The sequence below is a fragment of the Branchiostoma floridae genome, chromosome 15 (assembly GCF_000003815.2).
Source record: "Branchiostoma floridae strain S238N-H82 chromosome 15, Bfl_VNyyK, whole genome shotgun sequence".
Classification (NCBI taxonomy): Eukaryota; Metazoa; Chordata; class Leptocardii; order Amphioxiformes; family Branchiostomatidae; genus Branchiostoma; species Branchiostoma floridae.
The window spans coordinates 16662816-16683266 of NC_049993.1; the positions used below are offsets into that span (position 1 = coordinate 16662816).

Genomic DNA, 20451 nt, shown 5'->3' on the forward strand with positions numbered 1-20451 from the left:
CAACTTGTCTAGGTTGAAGAATGGTTTTAAAGATATTTTCCTTATTGCTTTGGTGATAATGAATCCATTACTTACACCAATAATTGGAGCTGACTGGAGTATCAAGGATCATTAAGGGTCGCAGCACTTTCCAACGCGGAAGGATACCAGGATTTAAGGTTCAAGCTCAAAATCAAATTTGGCAAACACCCCACTACTTTAGAAAATGCACGTTTCATCTGTATTAGTATTTCGTACTATTTTGCAGCAGATTGTGAGCGATGTCAACTCAAACCTGGACCCTCGGAATCCCTTAGACATCTCTTTTTGCCCTGCACTACCACCTGTCGCGGAGGAATACGGGACTTCCGGAGTGTGCCGCGGTCGTTAACAGGTGTACGGGCTCAGTGTGATGTGGAAGTGTGTGAATGAGTGCTGCCTGGTTTAACGGTCTTAGCGAGATTTTCACTGTAGAACTATCCAGTACCCAAGATGTTGCGAGTCTGCCAGAAACTTCGTGCTGCCGACGCCAAGAGTAAGAGACTCGGACTGGTGCGTACCGAGACAGACTACCTCCGTGTCCTGCTGGACGCCATGGCCGACATGGACAGGTATGCGGAAGTGGAGGTGCTCAAAACTCTGGGCGACGTAAACTTGGAAAAGGGACGACTCGAGAAGAACCCGGAGAAGTTGGGCAGAGCCATGGTGCTGTACAGGACCGCACTGCTCCGGTGTAAAGACGCAGATGTGGGAGAAAGTCTAGAATATCGTTACCACTATGTCTATGCCGAGAAACTAAGATTAGGGCAAGGGTCAACCGCTACAAGTAGGTATGAGCCCCTTACTACCGCCAAGAGAATGTCTTCGCTCGCAAAAGTGGCCGAGAAGTTCCTACACATGGACCGAAGATTGACTGTTGACGACAACAAGGAGTCTTTACTGATTGAATACACCAAGTTAGTGGTAGAAGGGATCGTGAACTGTGACAGCATGTCAGAAGTGGAAGCGATCAAGAGTCTCGGCGACGTGTACCTGAAAAGAGGAACAGAAACTAGAGACGCGCCTTGTTTGACTAAGGCCACTGCTCTGTACAACACTGCACTGTCACGGTGTGAGGGGGTACAGGGCAAAATGGCACTCATTCACCGCTTACTGTACACAGCAAAAATCAGACAAGGAACCAAGAGGAGTGGAAATAAGGTAATCATTCCCATTGCATGCTGCACAGTTATGAAAGATCATTGATTCAACCCACAATGAAATTAGAAATTTATCTTCGTCTGACTTTAGCATGTGTTGCATGGAATAGTCAATCTCTTGTCATGTTGTTTGCTACCAAGGATAGATTTTGATACTGTTCTGTGTCATTGTCGCTGCTGAAGAGTCGTAGGCACAGAGCACAACGAAAACGGCCATGGGACTTCCCAGTGACGTCACCCAACACTGATGTCATCGGTGACTCAAAACGTCAACGGTGTGACATGTAAGTACAGCTGTGCATGTGGTAATGTTTGCTTTGTCGCTAGCGCTACATGTAAGGGACGTAATATGCTGTCTACATAAATGCTGGATAAGAAAGGATTCGGATTTAGATTAATTTTGACACCGATGTCTTGTATAAGTTTATATTCATGTCTTGTTACCTTGAGTTCGCACGAAGGTTATGTTTTGAGCGTGTTTGTTTGTGTGTGTGTATGTTTGTGTATGTGTGTAAACAGCTTAACCCGAGAAGCCTTGGATGGATCCTGGTGATAATGGGAACCCTAGCGGCTTGCTAAGGTACTGCAGCGGAACTTCCATTTTTGATATCGTGTGTTCTGGACATGGACATCTATAGGTAATTTGCATAATTAATGAGTAATGTTTATAAATCCACTGCAGGCCATGATAGGACATTCAAAGATTATAAATCCACGGCAGGCAATGATAGGACTTCGAATTTGTCACATATGTAACTGAGAAAGAGAGAAATGTCAGTGGATATCAATTATGCAAATAAAGACCTCATTTCCATAATTAATAAGAAGCCATCATAATTCGGCAGTGGTAAATGATAGAAATTTCAGACAACATTATGAAGCTTAGTGAAGGTGAACTTTATTAGACATAAATCATGCAAATTTGTTTCATATTTACATAATTAATGAGGAAACACTAAAATGGCCTTCTCTGCTACGATAAGACTTCCATACTTTGAACTTGTGCCTCCTGGATAGGAGGATGTTCAACCGAGACAAATTATGCAAATATTAGCATAATGGAAAAATTCATAAATACTTCATTCAAAAAGCTTCAAACCATTTGGCGAAGGTCGTGGAACTCTAGTTCACTATATTCTACTACGCATTTCATTCTACTACTTTAAGTAACGGGTGATTCCGATCAGATTAGTTACTAAACCACCTCTGTTTTAGATGTGAATTAAGACTATAATCCATAGTGCATATCGTTATGTATCCACGGTATATAAGATACAGTTACGTATCAACGGCACAGTATAGTAGTATAACCCTTATATCGTTGAAGTGTGAGCCGTTCCATCCTCGCCCTTCAGGCCTTACCAGGAGCACCTGTCTACAGGGGACCGCGCACTGGCTGATGGGAAACTGAACGAGGCAGAACAGAACTTTGCTTCTGCTCTCAGGCTGATTCACGGTGAGTCATGTCATTGTCACTTTTCCGTACCTATTCTCCAAGCAGAGGTTGGGTCTGGAGGATAGTGGAGGGAGCGGTGAGAAATCCTGGTCACTACAACCCCGACCCAACCTCTGCTTGGGGAATAACCAGTGGTACGTCTTTTCGTTGTTTACCTTTTCGTACCAGCTTTCTCTTCCATTGTGCCTATGCAAAAGACGATAATTGTTTTAATTACATAACAGAATATTTTCTTTAAAAACTACAGGCAATTAATAGATATCTAGAAAAGTGAACAAACGCTTGCACATTGTGCACATGAAAAACATAGTTTCCTTGCAGTGGTATATACTAAAGTGCTGTGTTTTATCTTTGCAGAAATAAAACTAGGGGCAATGAAATTTGTTGACTTCATCCATATGGTCCAAAATAATATATAGAATCATTTCATGCCTAGCTATCAATATTTAGTACAGGTACAGTTCTTTCTTAATTCATTAATAAGAAAATAATGGAAAGTCAAAATGCCAAATAAGACTGGAAGGAAGTCTTTTAATTCAAGAAAACGGACATGGCATCCATACAAAAACACAGGCAACTCCTCTGACAGAGGCTATAGCAAAATAAAAGTTTCAATTTTAGAAAATTCTATATAAGAAATGTAATTTCAGCATTTCTTTATTCATAAAGCGTACGTCATAGCTTAGATTTTTGCCTAGAAAGAAAGAAAGGGCTGGTTGATATAATTATTGAATGAATGAAGACCATTATTGCAAATTTTTGCCACGCTTGGTGTCATGTACAGGTCACAAAATGTTGAGTAGAAAGGAAAAAAAAGTTCGGCTGCCCATAAACTAAATGAATACCTAATGTCCGAATACAGATCCTAAAAAAACCGATCGATGTAAAGAGGCCGACTGTCTGTGCAGACTGGGTGACGTCTACGTCCAGCGTGGCAAAACAACAAAAGAAGGTAGGAAATTCACACAGGCAGCAGCTCTGTACAACGCAGCCATGGCTAGAACGGACGAGAATAAATACAGTGTGACAAGAAAACTGCAGGAGATAGAGCAATTGTTTTTCCATTACACGGCAAATGTGGACGCAAAACCTGTTCCTTCTGATTTGGCCATACGTCACAAAAAGCAGTTAGAAGAGATGCGCATCCGTGCAAAGTCACAACTAGACGCCATTGATCAACAACACAATCCGTACCAATACGACGAGGATGATCCAGTCATGATAACAGTCGAGGCTGAGAGAGCCGAAGCAGTCAAGGCTTTATTCAAGAACATCACCAAGGATAGACAGATGTTTATTGAGGACCTTGTTAATGAATGTATTGCCACACTTGGTACTCCTCCGTGTAAGTACGCTTTCATCGGGTTAGGCTCACAGGCAACAGAACTGGTCACGCCCTACTCTGACCTGGAGTTCGCCATTCTGATTGAGGAGGGGAAGGACAATGACGACACACGGCGGTACTTCCTAAACCTCACACACTACCTACACCTGAAAGTCATCAACCTCGGAGAGACCATTCTCCCAGCCATGGCCATCCCCTCATTGAACGATTTTCCAGAGAAAGACTGGTTCTTTGACTCTGTCACAACACGTGGATTTGCATTCGACGGCTTCATGCCATGGGCTAGTAAGACTCCATTTGGACGAGACCAGACCAAGACCAAGCCTCCCGTCAGCCTTATCCAGACCCCTGCCGAAATGGCAACGTTTCAGCGGCTAGACGTTTCTGTGGCAGAAGGGTACCACCTGTCCGACATCCTCAGACGAGTTGTTTACTTGTCGGGAGAACAGGTCCTCGTGACAGAGTACATGGAAAAAGTCAAGGAAATCACCACGGGTGATCTACTCTCGCGTTCCCAGTCCCGTCTGTCTGCAGCGCAAATCTTGGTGAATAATGTAGAGCATCTTCTCCACCTTGAGCCCACCGGACAACTGTTAAATGTCAAGAAAGACATCTATCGTTTTCCGGGTGTAGCTATTGAAATACTAGCTTTGTGTTGTCAGATCACCCTCGCTAGCACATGGAGTGTGATAGATGAATTAAAAGAAATGGGAAAGATCCATGACAAGAATGCTACCCACCTTACAGTATTGACCAGCATCTCGGCAGAGCTCCGGTTAAGAGCATACTTGAATAACGGGGGACAAGAAGACAGTATGTCCCCTCTTATCCAGATGAAATACCAGTCAAAACCGCAAGAGGTATCTGATACTACACTGCGTTCGGTGTTCCAAATTCCAGACATACAAGTTCTTTTTAGATACTACTGCAGGTCTATCCCTTTGAAGAAATGTATGCCAAACATTTACCAGGGCCAGGAAAAAAGTGTATTGAAAATGACAATCTTTGATATCTCCCATGAATGTTCAGGTGGAATATCAAGACAACTATGTCTGTATGGTAGAGCCAAAAACCATCTGAAAGCAGCATTAGAAGACGCCGGTAACGACATGATCAAACGTTCGAAAATTCTTGAACAATTGGGGACCCTCTGGGCCTTCTTCGATGATAGGAAAACGGGAGTTAGGTTCTATGAAGAGTCACTTAGGTTACGTAAAAGTATCTACGGAGACAACACGGCACATCCTGACATTGCCGCGTTACTACACAACCTTGGACTGTCTTGGAGAGAACTAGGTGATCACAAGAAAGCTATGAGCTACTATCAACAGTCACTAACGATGAAGAGAACTATCTATGGAGACAACACGGCACATCCGAACATTGCCTTGTCACTAAACAGCATTGGATCGTGTTGGACTGAACTCGGTGGTAACAAGAAAGATATAACCTACTACGAACAGTCTCTGTCGATGACAAAAACTATCTATGGAGACAACACGGTACATCCGTACATTGCCATGATACTAAACAACCTTGGGTGTTGTTGGCATATACACGGTGATCCCAGGAAGGCTACCAGCTACCACCAACAGTCACTAACGATGAGAAAAACTATCTATGGGTCCCAAACGGCACATCCGGATATTGCCCAGTCACTTAACAACCTGGGGGAGTCTTGGGTTGAACTCGGAGATTATAAGAAAGGTACCAACTACCAGGAACAGTCACTATCGATGAAAAAAACTATTTATGGAGACAACACGGCACATCCGGGCATTGCCATTTCATTAAACGACATTGGATCATCTTGGGTTAAACTGGGTGATTACAAAAAAGCTGTCAGCTACTTTGAAGAGTCATTAACGATGCAGAAAACTATTTTTGGAAACAACACGGCACATCCGAACATTGCCGCCTCACTACTAAACCTTGGATTGTCTTGGAGTGAACTTGGTGATAAGAAGAAAACAATTAGCTACTACGAACAATCACTAACGATGCAGAAAACTATTTATGGAAACAACACGGCACATCCGAACATTGCCGCCTCACTACTAAACCTTGGATTGTCTTGGAGTAAACTCGGTGATCAGAAGAAAGCAATTAGCTACTACGAACAATCACTAACGATGCAGAAAACTACCTATGGAGACAACACGGCACATCCTCACATTGCCAAGTCACTAAACAACCTTGGATCGTCTTGGAATGAACTCGGTGATTACAAGAAAGCTATCTGCTTCTTCGAACAATCACTAACGATGCAGAAAATCATCTATGGAGACAACAAGGCACATCCGCACATTGCCACGACACTAAACAACCTTGGATTGCCTTGCAGTGAACTAGGTGATTACAAGAAAGCTATCAGCTACTTCGAACAGTCACTGTCGATGAAGAAAACTATCTATGGAGAGAACACGGCACATCCGGACATTGCCGCATCACTGGGCAACCTTGGATCGTCTTGGGGTAACCTCGGTGATTACAAGAAAGCTATCAGCTACTTTGAAAAGACATTAACTATGCTGAAAACCATCTATGGAGACAACATGGCACATCCGGACATTGCCACGACACTTTACAACCTGCAATCAACATGGACCAAAATTGGTGATCATGAGAGAGCGATGGAGTACAAGCAACAATCACAAAATATGCAGAGGGCTTTTGATGTCTGAAACGCATTATAGATCTAAATCAGATTGTAAGCAATGGGCTGCGAATGAGAAGTTTTTTCTTCAAACGTGGAAAATGAAGTGAAAGCTGACAACTATATGCTAATATAGATGTCAATTATATGTTAATTATGCATAACGATCAGGTACTCAAATAAACATTACCATGGAAATCAATGTTTACTCTATACCCGGCCCCAGATATTGTTTGTGCTACTATTTTGGTTTTACCAAAAGTTTTCCTTTACAGTTTACCTTCGCCTTACACCAAACGTCAAGACTATTTTAAAGCAAACTTTTGAGAATGAATAATGATATTTACACAGTTTCAAGAATGTTTACGAGTCAATTTTATTTTGATTGGCCGGATATTGTTAACGAAACCGTCCATCATGTCTGAGTAGAACCCGGAAGTGACGTCACCAGTGGCATGGCAAGTAGAGGCACGACGGGGTCGAGTTACTTCGTGAGCTTCGTTTAGCCTCTCCATCTTGCTTGGACAACAATTCTTTACGAAAGACGGCTCGTAGGAGTCCTTTCAATCTGAATATCTCCATTTATGCTTAGAACATGTTTGCTATCTGCATGATATGATAGTAATTTTCCTCATCTTGATTTGCATGTAAAACCAACCTACTTCTTTAAAACTTGTGTAAGTGTAATTGCAAGATCAAGCTGTAAGATTGACGTTGGCGCAGAAAGGGCTTTGTGCATAGCCGGGCTTTGTGATTCCTCTGTTAACCCAGGATTAAAAACATCTATGCACATATCGTCAACTATACCTAGTGTCAGTCTGTCTTCTTTTGAATGTGTTCTAGGATCTAACAATCTTCCACTGGTCTAATGCTACAGCAAAACCTCACTGACTTATGGGTCAACTGAAATGATGTAACCGTACACTTCACTGACGTTTTGACCACTTTTTATTCCCATGTACATTCACCAAACAACATATTAAGAAATATTGGCATTTACAATAACAAAACGTTAGTCCAGATTCTGAGTGAACCTTGGTCACGGCGGTTTTGAAAGCAGTGTGTTTGTTTTCTTCTGCAGTACCATTCTCCTGAATGCACTTGTATTAAATGTATACAGACTTTTAAATGAGTGTCACTTGGAATTTGTTCATTACACCATACATAAATACATAAAAATAAACATATGCATAGCCATACTGTATAATGCTTGCAAATGACGCATTTCAAGTTATATAAAAATCTAAGTTTACATGGCACTTTAGGTCCGTGATGTGTTCGAAAATTCGAAACTTAAAGAACTTCAGATGTCTTAAAACAACACTGACGTTACTTGTACAGGTTGTGAACAGTAACATACGATACAAATTTCTATACAACAAAACAACCAAGCTAGATGATAGAATAGAAGGTGCATCTTGATTAACAAGAAAACCTGCTAACTAGAATAGCCACCATATTATATTATCTACATATAAACAACATCTAATTCCAGTGCGCGATCTATCAACAATATGTATACATATAAAAGATAGCATTCATGCCCAGCATTTGATATATTTTATGGAAGCAATGACATTGATATCAAGAATTATTACAAAGCTTTTCTTGGAATGCAATGCGTTAACTGCACTTTCTTCACATCAACACGTTAGTACTGCGTGCCAACATATTGTTGTTTCTTTCAGAATTCAGTAAGGCACTATCATGTCCAAGCAGATGTTATCAGGAGGAAAGATCGGAATGTTTCCTGGTTGCCCCGTTTTGCTACAGTCAACTTTATGATTCTCCATCCAAACATCTACTTGTAGATTGTAATCTCCAAGCAGATGTATCGGTAACAATGCTGCAGTATTCTAAGCGCCAACCATTATCCAACAGGAGTTGGTCTGTTACGGTGGATACTGGTTGGCTCTTTGAATACTGACTTTCCATCCATAAATCTGGATTGTGATGTCTCAGTTCAGAGTTACAGAGGTGTTTTCTCCACCTCTGGTGTTATCTTAGACATTGACGTCATGGTGATGGTACTACCCTTCTTGGCGTACAACGGCTGCGTCATGTGACGCCACATCACCAGGGCGACGCGCACCACTAGCAACAGGGCGGTCACGCCTAGCAACACGCAGACGTAGATGACGTTCCTCTTGGCGGGGTCCCAGTTCTTGGTCAGGTTTCCGGAAAGCGCGGCCACCACCACCACGTACGGCACCAGGGTGTAGCGGCAGTACCGATCCAAGACGAAGTTCTCCAGGAAGAACCAGACGAGGATCTCCACAAGAAGCACCGTGAACATGCCGGTTGAGACGTCCTCGTCGCTGAAGCCTCCCACGTAGATGAGCACGATGTCGAGGTTGAGGAGGGTAGCGATGGAGGTCCAGGTGGCGTAGATGGCCAGCCCGTTGTGGACGAGCCCGCGCGTGAGCCAGAGATCGACGGGAGAGTTCTCAGCCAGCCAGGGCCCGTTCTGGTCCAGCCGGCGGTAGGAGATGAAGAGGAGGATGTAGAGGGTGAAGGGGCAGAGAGCGAGGACCACCGCGGCAGCGATCAGCACCTCCCGATCCCACACGAACAGCCAGGCGATGTTCAGGAAGTTGTTGACGTACCAGATGACGTAAAAGGCGGGAGGGAAGAGCTCGGGAGTGACGTAGAAGTACCCCCCGGAGTGTTTCCGGAAGAGACAGGAAGTGACGTAGATGAGCCAGGCGAAGTTCCAGGCGTAGATGAAGCCCCAGATGGAGAAGACCCAGCCGGACGGCACCACCTCGTTGTCGTACTTGTCGGAGACGTTTCCGATGGTGCTGAGGAACAACCCTGTAGAAAGAAATGAAAGTGTGCTTTTATATTGTGATGCAACAATTAAGATGTATAGACTAGCCGTCTGTGTTAGTCATGTTGGTGGGGGAAGTGCCAGTACATGCAAAATGATTCTGAGTCCATTATGCTGTAAAAATGTTAAAGATAGTGTAAAGTCGTCGGGACTTTACACTATCTAGTCTAGAGCATTGGCGAAAGACATAGCTACAATTGCTTAGTCATAGCCTTGGCGAGGAGAGAGTATCTATGGGAAACCCGGTAAACTAACTAGGATGACACGCAATTTAGCTCAACCGATGATAGAAGCACAGAAAAATCTGCTACCGAATCCTAGATATATTCTTAATATCCACCTATCCTTTCCATTCACATGTAAATAATAACTGCACTTATTATTTTCAGGACTGGAGCCATTCAAAACGTTACGTCTTTCATAGCAACGGTTGTTTGGTAATAGGTACCCGCTGGTCTTTGGATTCAACTTCTTAGAAAAGAAGAAAGGCACACAAAATGCAATAATCAGAAAACATATGCAAGGCAACCCACAGCTTTACATCTGCTTGTAGATGACGTATCATCACTTACAACTCACCTGGGATAAGGTTAACACCGTTCAGTGCGTTCATGGCAAGGGTGACGATGTAGGTTACCCAGGCAACCACCACCAGGGCCACGCCCCTCGGGCTGTGTTTGGGCGGCGGGTCATTGATGTCCTCTGCAGTCATGTTGGCGTCGGGTAGGGGTCGCTTCTGTGATATAGACATTGTGACATCTGTTATAAAGTCCAGAACACGGTACGGATTGCTAAATCCGGTTATCTATGTAGTAACAGATCTTTTGTTCAAATTTACAAGCAGATAAATACCAAACTAGACATTGTGACATAAGTTATAAAGGTACATAACACGACACGTACTTTTCCCACCCAATATTTTGTGGTCATGAGAAAGTAAAACCTCCGAGTTAAACGATGATTATAATACATGTATTACCATTATTGAGTTTTACACATAAGACCGATAAAGATATATCCGCAATCACGCGATACAGCTAGTTACATGTATTGCACGCCCAGTGCGAAATGACGACGCCCCTGAGGCGTCGCCAAAATACATTCCTGTCTACCTTCATAATACTAGTATCTGATATACATTTAGCCCCGCGGTCATGTGTATCAAGTAGGCCAAGATTGTGATGTCAGTTTTCCGAAACTGTTTGTACAGCGTAGGACTGTGCATTCAGCTGCTGAAAGGGGATATCAGTCCATTCTGTTGACTCTGTTTGCGCAAGTGCCTCACATGTTCAAACAGGTGGGTGGCCTACTTTCCACAAGTGACCGGAAGAATTTTGAGCTTTTTTAGGCGTTTTATCAGGCTCTCTTTTCTGCCGTTTTCTTAATGTTCGCGGCTCTGCTTAGAGAATACAGAAGAATGGCGCGAAAGGATATGAGATTATTATGATTATGATGCCCAGAAAAATACCAGTCTGGCGACAATTTGGGGCCGAGCGGACATTGGCCTGATAATTGGGACAAGCACTGATTGTGATGGTAGTGTTCCGACACCGATTCCGTGGAGTCAGTACAATTTCTACTCTTTGACCAACGATCCGCGGTCATAGATAGTCTCCAAGCAGACCCTATGATGCCTTAGATATAGTATCATAGCTGGCCAAGGACTAGTAGTAGAATAGATGGTGCCCGTTTGACTCCCTTTGGCCGGCTACACTCCTTGGCCAGCTTTGATACTATCTCTAAGGCACCGTAGGGTCTGCTTGGAGACTAGGTCATAGAGGCTGGCCTGGATAGTTGTCTATTCTGCTTGCTTGGGTGCCTCACATGTTCCAACAAGTGGTTGACCTACTTTTTGCACATAAAGAAAAATACCTGTTGGGCGGCATTCTGGACCGCGCGGACGTTAGCCTGGTAATTTGGGACAAGCAACCGACCGAGTGAACACATGGCCAGACCTAACGAGGATGGTATTCAGGCCAGTTTTACAGATGAAAAGACGCGGAATGCATGGAGTAACATGTGAAATTTTAACTACATGCACCCATGAGCAGTTTGCCCATGAGGGTTTTTTTTTGTGCCCCACTCTCTGTACACAAAAAAGACTAAAATACATGATTCGATCAGAGATGCCGCGAATGTTGTCTTAAATCTGACAGTGAGGTAAACAAGATGCAACTTTTTACATGCTGCATCAAAATCAGTGATTCTTCATCTTTTCAAGTATCTATTTTCCCAGTATCTAGACTAGGGAGGCGTGCGAGCGAGGTACCCTGGAAAACCAGACCGGCAGAGAAATTGTTCGGCAGCCATGGCAGGTCCTTCCGATGACCTTAGATAAACACACCGGGGATTTGTCATGCAGGCAGAGTAGTCTGATTTTCCAGGGTAGAGCAGGGGGAGGGGGGTGTAGTTGGGCCACTGCGGGCCGTAAGTAAAAGGTGGCGAATCGAAAAACATCTATCCAAACCTGTCAGGGTAGATTACAGTTCTTTGTTTGAACCATTTGTCTGGTCTGTTCATAGCGCTAGCATAATGTATTTCTCATCATTATCATAAGACCATTACGATTACCCCAGATGTATAGAACCAAAACAAAGCAGCCAGTACACCAAAACATATACAGATTTCGACGCACACTAGTTCGTCTCTGCCAGTGAGAGCGAACACACGGTGGCACACACGATGTATTCGTACATCTAGTTACATCCGACATATCTACACATAACTGAGCAAATACATGTCACATCCAAATCAAAGGGTAAAAGTCTTCTCTTTGCTCACCTTCTTGTGCAAACTTGAGTTATACACCCTCGTCAGAGCTCGTGCGGTCTGTCTTTAGTGCTTCTGGACAAAGTTGTGGAACACCAAACACGCCTCGGCCACGGGACCTCAGTTACACAACATCCTCTGATGACGTCACAGTTGTGTAACCGGGTCAGTCGTTGTTTGCCTGCAGGAGGCACAAAAAAATCAACGTTCGGAATCGTGCTATCGTCGCTGAACTGAACTATCTGCCCTTTGGAAATTTTCAGATTGAAGTACTATTCATAAAGGAGGCGACAGAAGACTATCTTAAGACTTTTTTTTTGTTTCTCCATTAAAAGAAGTGTAGTCTGACACCCCTTTGATATAAAGTCGGATCAGCTAATAATAATGTTTGGTGCATCTCATTACAGCAGGCTGCGTGGCCCACGTGAGGAGGCACGTGGATTGCCTCACATGTTGAAGCATGTATTTGTTCCTTGGTTTGACCAGGGAGGTTCTATCAATAAACCCAACAATTTGACCAAGGAAAACTTCGTGGAGTTGACCATTGTGTTCGATCATTAAACAGTAAAAAGTGCTCCTGTTTTCTCTTATTCTTTTCTTGTTGATTAAGATAAAATGGATGACCGTTGAAAAGAGCACAAAGTGAGGGAAATATTTAAATGTGTATCACTAGCACTACTAGTAATTGTGTTATGATTTATCAACAAAGGAACGCTTTCAAGCCTGGCATTCAAGGGTATACTGATATATATCCGGTCAAGCACATGACCTCGGCGGTGTCGTTGTATAATTTCGGTAAATCAGCTTCAGAAGAAGCTAGGATTGTGTAAGTGAGAGTGACTCGGTAACTTTTCAAGGCCATTGTGTTACCTAACGTTACCATTACGTAATCGACTTATGCAAGAATCACTACAATGGACTATACCATTACGACCCATAGGGGAAAGATGCTTCCAAATATGTAATGCAATAAGCGTATTTTGTAGCTACCTTCCGTTCATATATTGTGTAATATATTACCAAAATCTCAGATCTCAAGTTTGGATAAAAGTAGGACATGTATTACTGTTTACCGTGTGAATATAAAACCCAACCCCCCTTTTTATTTATGGAACACACCACAAACATTGGGAACTGCCCCCATGCATTTGATACTCAAACCAGGTCACACGGCAGTCGGAGTGGTCGCACGTCGGGGACACGCTCAGAATATCACGTACCAGTGCTATAAACGGTAGCGCCCATCAAATAACTCGACTCGACCGAGCCAGTGTCGTCTACGCACTCTTCCATCAACCCGAGAGGTGTCGTCGCATCTTAACTTAAGTTAAACTCGGTAAGACAACTTTTTATTGACCTCTTATAGCATGTATAGTATGGACAGCTGGACAGGTGACAATTTATTTTCACTTGAGCCGTTGAGTAGCTTTCCAACTCTCGTTGATCGTCTTATGATACTTACATAAACGTCTACCTTCGTTAGACGTTATTCTCCAGACTTGAGCAGGCAAAATCGGTGTCACAACGGTTGTCCATTGTTCGTGTCGGCCACGGTATCTAATTACAGCCACGCCCAGTCCTGAGTACGAGGCTACTAAACCAACAAGCCACTGTTGTTTATCCAGTCGTTGTGAGAGGTTTGACCAAACCGCATAAAACCGGGTGCAGAAGATTACCCCGGCGGCCGAAACAGCTTTTTTCTGCCCCGTAGAAAGCATGACCGACCCACGCTAGACTGAATGCCAAATGCTCGGGATAGAAAAGGTGCATCTCGTGCTGTATGTGCTGGCTATGGGTGATTATAAGAGTATTTGCCTGGGGATTTCGGCCACCTTAGGGTAAAATTTGCCAGCGGATAGGAAAAGTTACCATTCCCTAAGACTGAAAAAAGCTCTTTGCTAAGCTTATATAAGACTGACTCTCCTGGCCAATTAGTTACCCTACATTAAGTACCCGGTGAGGCTAGTTGTATGATAATGATTGATGAGGCTAGTTGTACTTGTAGTCTCTACCAGACTGACTACGCTGGCTGTTATATATAGGGAGAATAACTTGCTAAGGGGAGTTTTGCTCCCAGTGGGGTTGGCCTGAAAAGGAACATTAACCCTATATTTGATAGCGTGGACTCCCCTGGCCAATTTCTCGATTTTTTTGTTACCGAATTTTCCACTATACCCTACCCCCTTAGTTGTACTAACCATTTATCCCATTTTGGTTCGGTACAGATTACGTCACAGTAACCATGGAGACTGGGAAGTCCGGATTCCAGCACCAGCCGGCTAAGATCGCCATGATCGTGGGCGCCTGGCTCTCCTTCATCGTCATGGTCACGTTCAACGCGCTGTCTGCCAGCGGAGCTAGCAAAGGTAGGCATTTCCATCGGAAAAGTTTTCATGCCAACTATGATACAATACACCAATCATTTTCACTCCATATTGATCAGGACACTCTGGTAATGTGTAAAGTCATCATCATCATTGTCATCATCATCATGTGTATGATATATGGCTGGAAGTTGGACATGTCCCGCGTCCGGAAATGTATGGGCCATACCAACATTCAGATCGGCCAATAGCCGATGCTGCCAATGTGTGTGTGTATGTGCGTGCGTGTGTGCATGCATGCGTGTGTCGTATGTGTTTGTGTGGGGAGGGGGGCGTGGTGTTGAAACACAAGCCGATTCTGATAGGAAGTAAGCTTGTTATTCATCTTCCTTCAACAGTATATCTGTTCTCACACCATTTCAACGTTTTGTCCTACCCGTAGGTCTGTTTAACAGCACACAAGGCGAACTGTCTGACAAGTACTACAACGACCTGGTCCCTGCCGGCTGGACCTTCTCCATCTGGGGGTTCATCTACGCCTGGACCGCACTGTGGCTGCTCTACATCACAACCACCATCTTCCGCAAGACGTCCGAGGGGTACGTCTACATCGTGTCCGATCTGCTGCCGTGGTACTTCTTCGTCGCCTGGTACATCAACAATGCCTGCAACGTCGCCTGGCTCTTCGTCTTCGACCGGGAACAGCTCGTACTTTCCGCCTGCGTTCTCGCTATCATTCCCTTCTCTCTCTACCTCTGTCTGTTCGCTTCCTACCGCCAGGTGGACAAGCGCGGCGTGTGGTTGACAGAGAACGCTTCCGTCGACCTGTGGTGCACCCGCGCATTTGTCCACAACGGCCTGGCCATCTACGCTACCTGGACAACTATCGCCACCCTCCTCAACTTCGGCATCGCTCTAATCTACACCGGCGGCTTCGACAACACGGACGTCGTCACCGGTCTGCTCGCTGTCCTTCTAGTCGAAGTTCTTGGCTGGTATGTTCTCGAGAACTTCGTGCTTGACCGCTACTGTCGCTATAACTTGATCATCTGGGTTGTGGTGATCGTTGCTCTCACCGGGAGCCTGGTGGAACACTGGGGGCCTGAGAAGAGGAACAGCATCTTTACCGCTATCCTTATTGGCCTGACCGCCTTCCTGTACCTTATTCGCCTCTGTCTTGTTGTCTATCGCCACTTCAATAAGCCTCTGTATAAGAAGTTTGTGCTACCCACCACAGAGCAGGGTAAGAACAATGGCACCTTCAACATGGCTTAAACCAACTGATTGACTTTTCAAACTTTCAAGTCTTCCTTACCCTGAATTTTCCAGTCTTTCCTTGACCTAACTTCTGGGGATATGATTTGAAGAGGATGGACTAAGTAGCAATAGATTGGGATTGAGTAAGGAGAGTGACCCGAAATGTCAATTATAGCAAAGCAGAAGGTGCTATAGTTCGTTTCATGTTCTTGTACAATTTTTTTTTAACGAAGTTTATGCAGATGACCACGTGTTAGTTGCCTGGTCTTGTTCCTATGTACTAGTATGTGTATGGCTGACGGTTAAGAAAGGCCATAATCACACTTCTTGTAGTCCATTTTTATGTTATGGCTTTTAGAATGTTCATCTAAAAGATATCCTATGTCCTTCGGAAGGCTTTCTGAATGTTGTCAAAGACCTAAAGAATCACCTAAGCTATCTTCCAAAGAAACCTGCCAGTAATTGACGTTTCATATTTGTTTACAAGTAGTACATGGTATGTGGTTCGGTATTTGTTGTATATATTTGATGATCTCATAACGTTTCCGAAGTTTTTGTCATTTTAAGAATACTTTTCTGTAATTTACTCCTATACGGGGGTTCCACCTGGGTTTATAATCATATAATCTATGCACACATATTTCACATTTATTATTGTATAAACTATTTGCTTCAGTTTAAGGTTCATCGGTTTGTATCAAAGCATTGACACATATGGTGCAACTGTTCTGTACTGTATTGATGTTTCGCAATAAAGCAATGATCTATTACTCATATATATGCATATTTGTTGAACGTACATGTATCTTTCTTTTTTATCATTCTTTTTTTAAATCTTATATTAACTTAATATTCAGTTCTAAACGGTTGCACTGACTACAGAAATAGAGATGGGGGTGTTATATATATTGGTAAGTCGTAAGATAATCTTTACATCATTATTAGCGGCGAATGCTGTTCTTTTTGGGATTGATAATAAACGTCGACAACAGAAATTTTTTTGGGTTTCTCTCAACATCACCCCTTACCAAAATCAACAAACAAACAAACGTCATCTGCTCAGAGACTGTATTGGGATCTGCACATGAGAATACAAAAGATTCGTACTGATACAGATATACATATACATACATACACTGTATATGATTGATAGATATAGCTGAATGACTAGAAATTTACTTGGAATACATACACATTTTGTACATTTATTTTCTCATTTGAATTGCAACAAATGGTATACGAATAGTATGATATGTTGCACAAACACAAGTCTGGTATGTGTATTTATCATTAATTGCGATTGCAACAATGGTTTACAATTGAAGCCAACGCAGCACGATTGGTATCATTTCAGTATTAGTAATACTGTCACCGACAGCCATAATATTAACTCAATATATTCTAGAAATGATTGCGGCAACAATGCAGACAATAAACTTAGTAGACGTTAGTAAGTTCGTTACTACTCTAGATCTGAGATTCACACGTAATAAATGGCGCAACAATCTGTATAAAGACACAGTAACAGATACATGTGATAACTCTGAATGTGTATAAACAAAGTCGCCAGGGAACAAATTATCGTTATATGGCTTCGAATATGGCAACATCTTTATACAAAGTAATGTGTTAGAATATCAATATCAATGAATTACATATTGATTTCTACAGGTGACACATAAAAAACCGCGTAGATGGGTGGCATAAACATTCAATCCAATTATTGTAACCAGCGATATCTCGTCTACAATGAACTCCTACACTGAAGAATAGTGATGTCCTATAGTAATCTCCATATGATACAGGGTTGAAGAGATTGATTTGTCTTTGAATATTTCGACCAGAATGTCTAACTTTCGTCAATGTACATGTATTTCTATTGTTAATAGAATGCAGAGAAAGTGAAGGCTATAGAAGATAATTCGGAAGTTGGGATAAAAGGAGTGAAACCTAAGTCATTGTAAAAGTGCCGTTGCTTTTTCCCTCGACTGTGCTCGGAAAGATATGCTTCTTATACAGCGGATATTTGCAGTGGCGATAGATAACAAGGCAGATGCGGATAAGAAAGAGGAACATGGCGAACCCGAGAAGGGCAGCAGTGAAGATGCTGTTCCTCTTCTCAGGGCCCCAGTGTTCCACCAGACTACCAATCAGCGCAATGATCACCACTAACCAGATGACCAATGTGTAGCGACAGAAGCGATCAAGAACGAAGTTCTCAAGAACAAACCAGACCAGAACTTCGACTAGAAGGAGAGCGAACATGGCGGTACAGACGTCGGTGTTGTCTAGCCCGCCGGGATAGATAAGAGCGATGCCAAGCCCGAGGAGGGTGGCGATAGTTGTCCAGGTGGCGTAGATGGCCAGGCCGTTGTGGACAAACGCCCGTGTGAGCCAGAGGTCCCACGGCAGGTTCTCTGTTAGCCACACGCCGCGCCTGTCCACCTGGCGGTATGAAGCGATCAGACAGATGTACAGGGTGAAGGGGACAAGAGCAACGACACAGACGGACGCTATGAGAGACTCTAAGTCGAAGACGAACAACCAGATGACGTTGACGATGTTGTTAAGGTACCAGGCGACGAAGAAGTACCACGGCAGCAGATCGGACACGATGTAGACGTACCCCTCGGACGTCTTGCGGAAGATGGTGCTGGTGACGTAGAGAAGCCACAGCGCGTTCCAGGCGTAGATGAACCCCCAGATGGAGAAGGTCCAGCCGGCTGGGACAAAGTCGTTGTAGTACTTGTCGGATATCTGCCGCTGGGTGCTGTTAAACAGATCTGTGTATAGAATGTGAAACGGGAGTCAGTTATTCGGGAATAACATGGGGACGATGTCACGAGGGACAGCAACTATTGTTAAACTAACTGTATCTGTGCCAATTTCTTTGCATACATACATGTAAGAAGTATATAATTATGTATTTGCAAAAGAAGCTTACAATACAAAGCTTAATGTATCGTTCTGCATAATTCATAAACATTTACTGTTTTTTCAATGAGGAGAACTGGTGTTTGCTGTTTCGGCAGGGGTCAACGGTGATGTTTGTTTTGCAGCTTATCGTAAACAATACATGACAGGTGTTTTGAAAGCGTTCGTTGAAATGTCTCACTCCAGGCCAGAAAATAACAAGAAACAGCAGCTACAAGCTTATTATGCAAACATTTTACATCTATCACAGAATAGAACTTCCTTATATCAAACACAGTAACCATAAGGCCTTCTCGTCGGGTTACCACAAACAACGCTTGTGGTTAGCAAACAAGGATTGTGAAGTAGATTGGTGTAATAAAACGACAACGTGACTCCTGACCCAGAAATGTGGACTAGGGTCAGCAGGAGGTCAGGGACAACAGGTGTGCAGGATAGTTTCTACCAGACTCCCGCCTGGCCGAATAGCAATAGAGGAATTTGACCAAGTTAGGAATAAAAGCCCAGTAGGAGTTAATTGGACTGGGAGTGAACCTCATTACCCGATTAGAATTCAAACTGTTTTGCCTTTCTTGGGTGGACGAAAAGCTCTTGACATCAACTTCAGTAACTCTTAACTTCTTATCACCACTCCTGTTGGCTACAAGGGACATGGCCATGTTCGTTTGTTTCTAACCTTCTCTATACAGGGAAATATTTTGAAATCGGCAGAATTAAGCGCGGGTACCTGACGCTTCGAATTTTTAACCGATTTCTCTTGTCTGACGAAGACCTTTAGCATCCACAATTTCCCACGCATAATAAGGTATCGTGGTAAACTCTGTTAAGAGAAAGGTAATACCCATCTTATCCAGTACATAGCAATTTTGAAAGAACTCCAACCTACTTCTGTCGATGCCGCTGGCAGAGATGGCGTTGAAGATGACCATGATGATGTAAGTGACCCAGGCTCCCGCGATCATCGCGATTTTGGCGGGCTGGTGCACGAATCCGGACTTTATGGTTTCCATGGTTACGAATAATCTGTGAAAAACATCAGAATATGATTTTGATTCATGTATAAGGTGTTAATATTAATTAAAACAGTTGGCAAGGACCAAGAGGCAAGCTTTTCAATCATACCTTAATTTTGCACGGATTTTCACTAATACCCTCAAGTCACTGATGCAAACCTGTCATGCTATGAATGTGATCTAATTCTCACGGAAATGAACTAAAAGTGGTACAACAAAAGCAAACAATTTTGTAATGTAAGAATCCCAGAACCTATACGTGTAGGCCTTTGGATATTGTAAGACGAAGACAACATGCGGGTAGAAGATTTAGCGGAGCTTACCTTAGGAAAAAGTCTTAAGATCTAAAAAGCGCGTCGAACACTCTGTGGTCTTCGTGCGGTGTACTTTTGGAACCCGGGGTGCTTGTTGACTACCTGTCCTAGATTTGTGAAATCTCACGTGGAGCAGCGTGTGAACTGTTTACAGCAGCTACTAAAAGCGATGTTTGTAGTACAGCTCATTTATTAGTGAGGGGTGGAGCTTTATTTTCAAAGAAAAGAGTGTCCCTTTTTTAATCAACATGAGGATTAGATAATATTATGTTACAGGTCAGGGATAATACCGCTATAACTAATTAAAAGTTAGTTTTATCAAACCATCACTTGCTGGTGAAGAGTAAAAAGTCTTGATACTACCCTTTCCTAAGG

At 43.2% G+C, this 20451-nt stretch overlaps 4 protein-coding genes across 4 annotated transcripts; 2 read left to right on the forward strand and 2 right to left on the reverse strand.

Annotated features, from left to right (window-relative positions):
• The first annotated feature begins 391 nt into the window (after positions 1-391).
• On the forward strand, positions 392-8011 carry LOC118431909. The gene is made up of 4 exons (XM_035843341.1): positions 392-1179; positions 1362-1462; positions 2534-2634; positions 3497-8011. The coding sequence occupies exons 1-4, from the start codon at positions 472-474 to the stop codon at positions 6661-6663; spliced, it is 4077 nt and encodes a 1358-aa protein (XP_035699234.1). The 5' UTR covers positions 392-471; the 3' UTR covers positions 6664-8011.
• Positions 7566-12416, reverse strand: LOC118431910. The gene is made up of 3 exons (XM_035843342.1): positions 12247-12416; positions 10045-10201; positions 7566-9449 (listed from the first exon to the last, which is right to left on the reverse strand). Exons 2-3 carry the CDS (start codon positions 10175-10177, stop codon positions 8605-8607), a joined length of 978 nt encoding a protein of 325 aa, XP_035699235.1. The 5' UTR covers positions 10178-10201; positions 12247-12416; the 3' UTR covers positions 7566-8604.
• Positions 12417-13410: 994 nt separating this feature from the next.
• Positions 13411-16589, forward strand: LOC118432079. Its single transcript, XM_035843593.1, has 3 exons — positions 13411-13570; positions 14460-14600; positions 15001-16589. Exons 2-3 carry the CDS (start codon positions 14477-14479, stop codon positions 15831-15833), a joined length of 957 nt encoding a protein of 318 aa, XP_035699486.1. The 5' UTR covers positions 13411-13570; positions 14460-14476; the 3' UTR covers positions 15834-16589.
• Positions 16590-17511: 922 nt separating this feature from the next.
• On the reverse strand, positions 17512-20214 carry LOC118432497. The gene is made up of 3 exons (XM_035844082.1): positions 20086-20214; positions 19636-19772; positions 17512-18598 (listed from the first exon to the last, which is right to left on the reverse strand). Exons 2-3 carry the CDS (start codon positions 19757-19759, stop codon positions 17766-17768), a joined length of 957 nt encoding a protein of 318 aa, XP_035699975.1. The 5' UTR covers positions 19760-19772; positions 20086-20214; the 3' UTR covers positions 17512-17765.
• Positions 20215-20451: the final 237 nt, after the last annotated feature.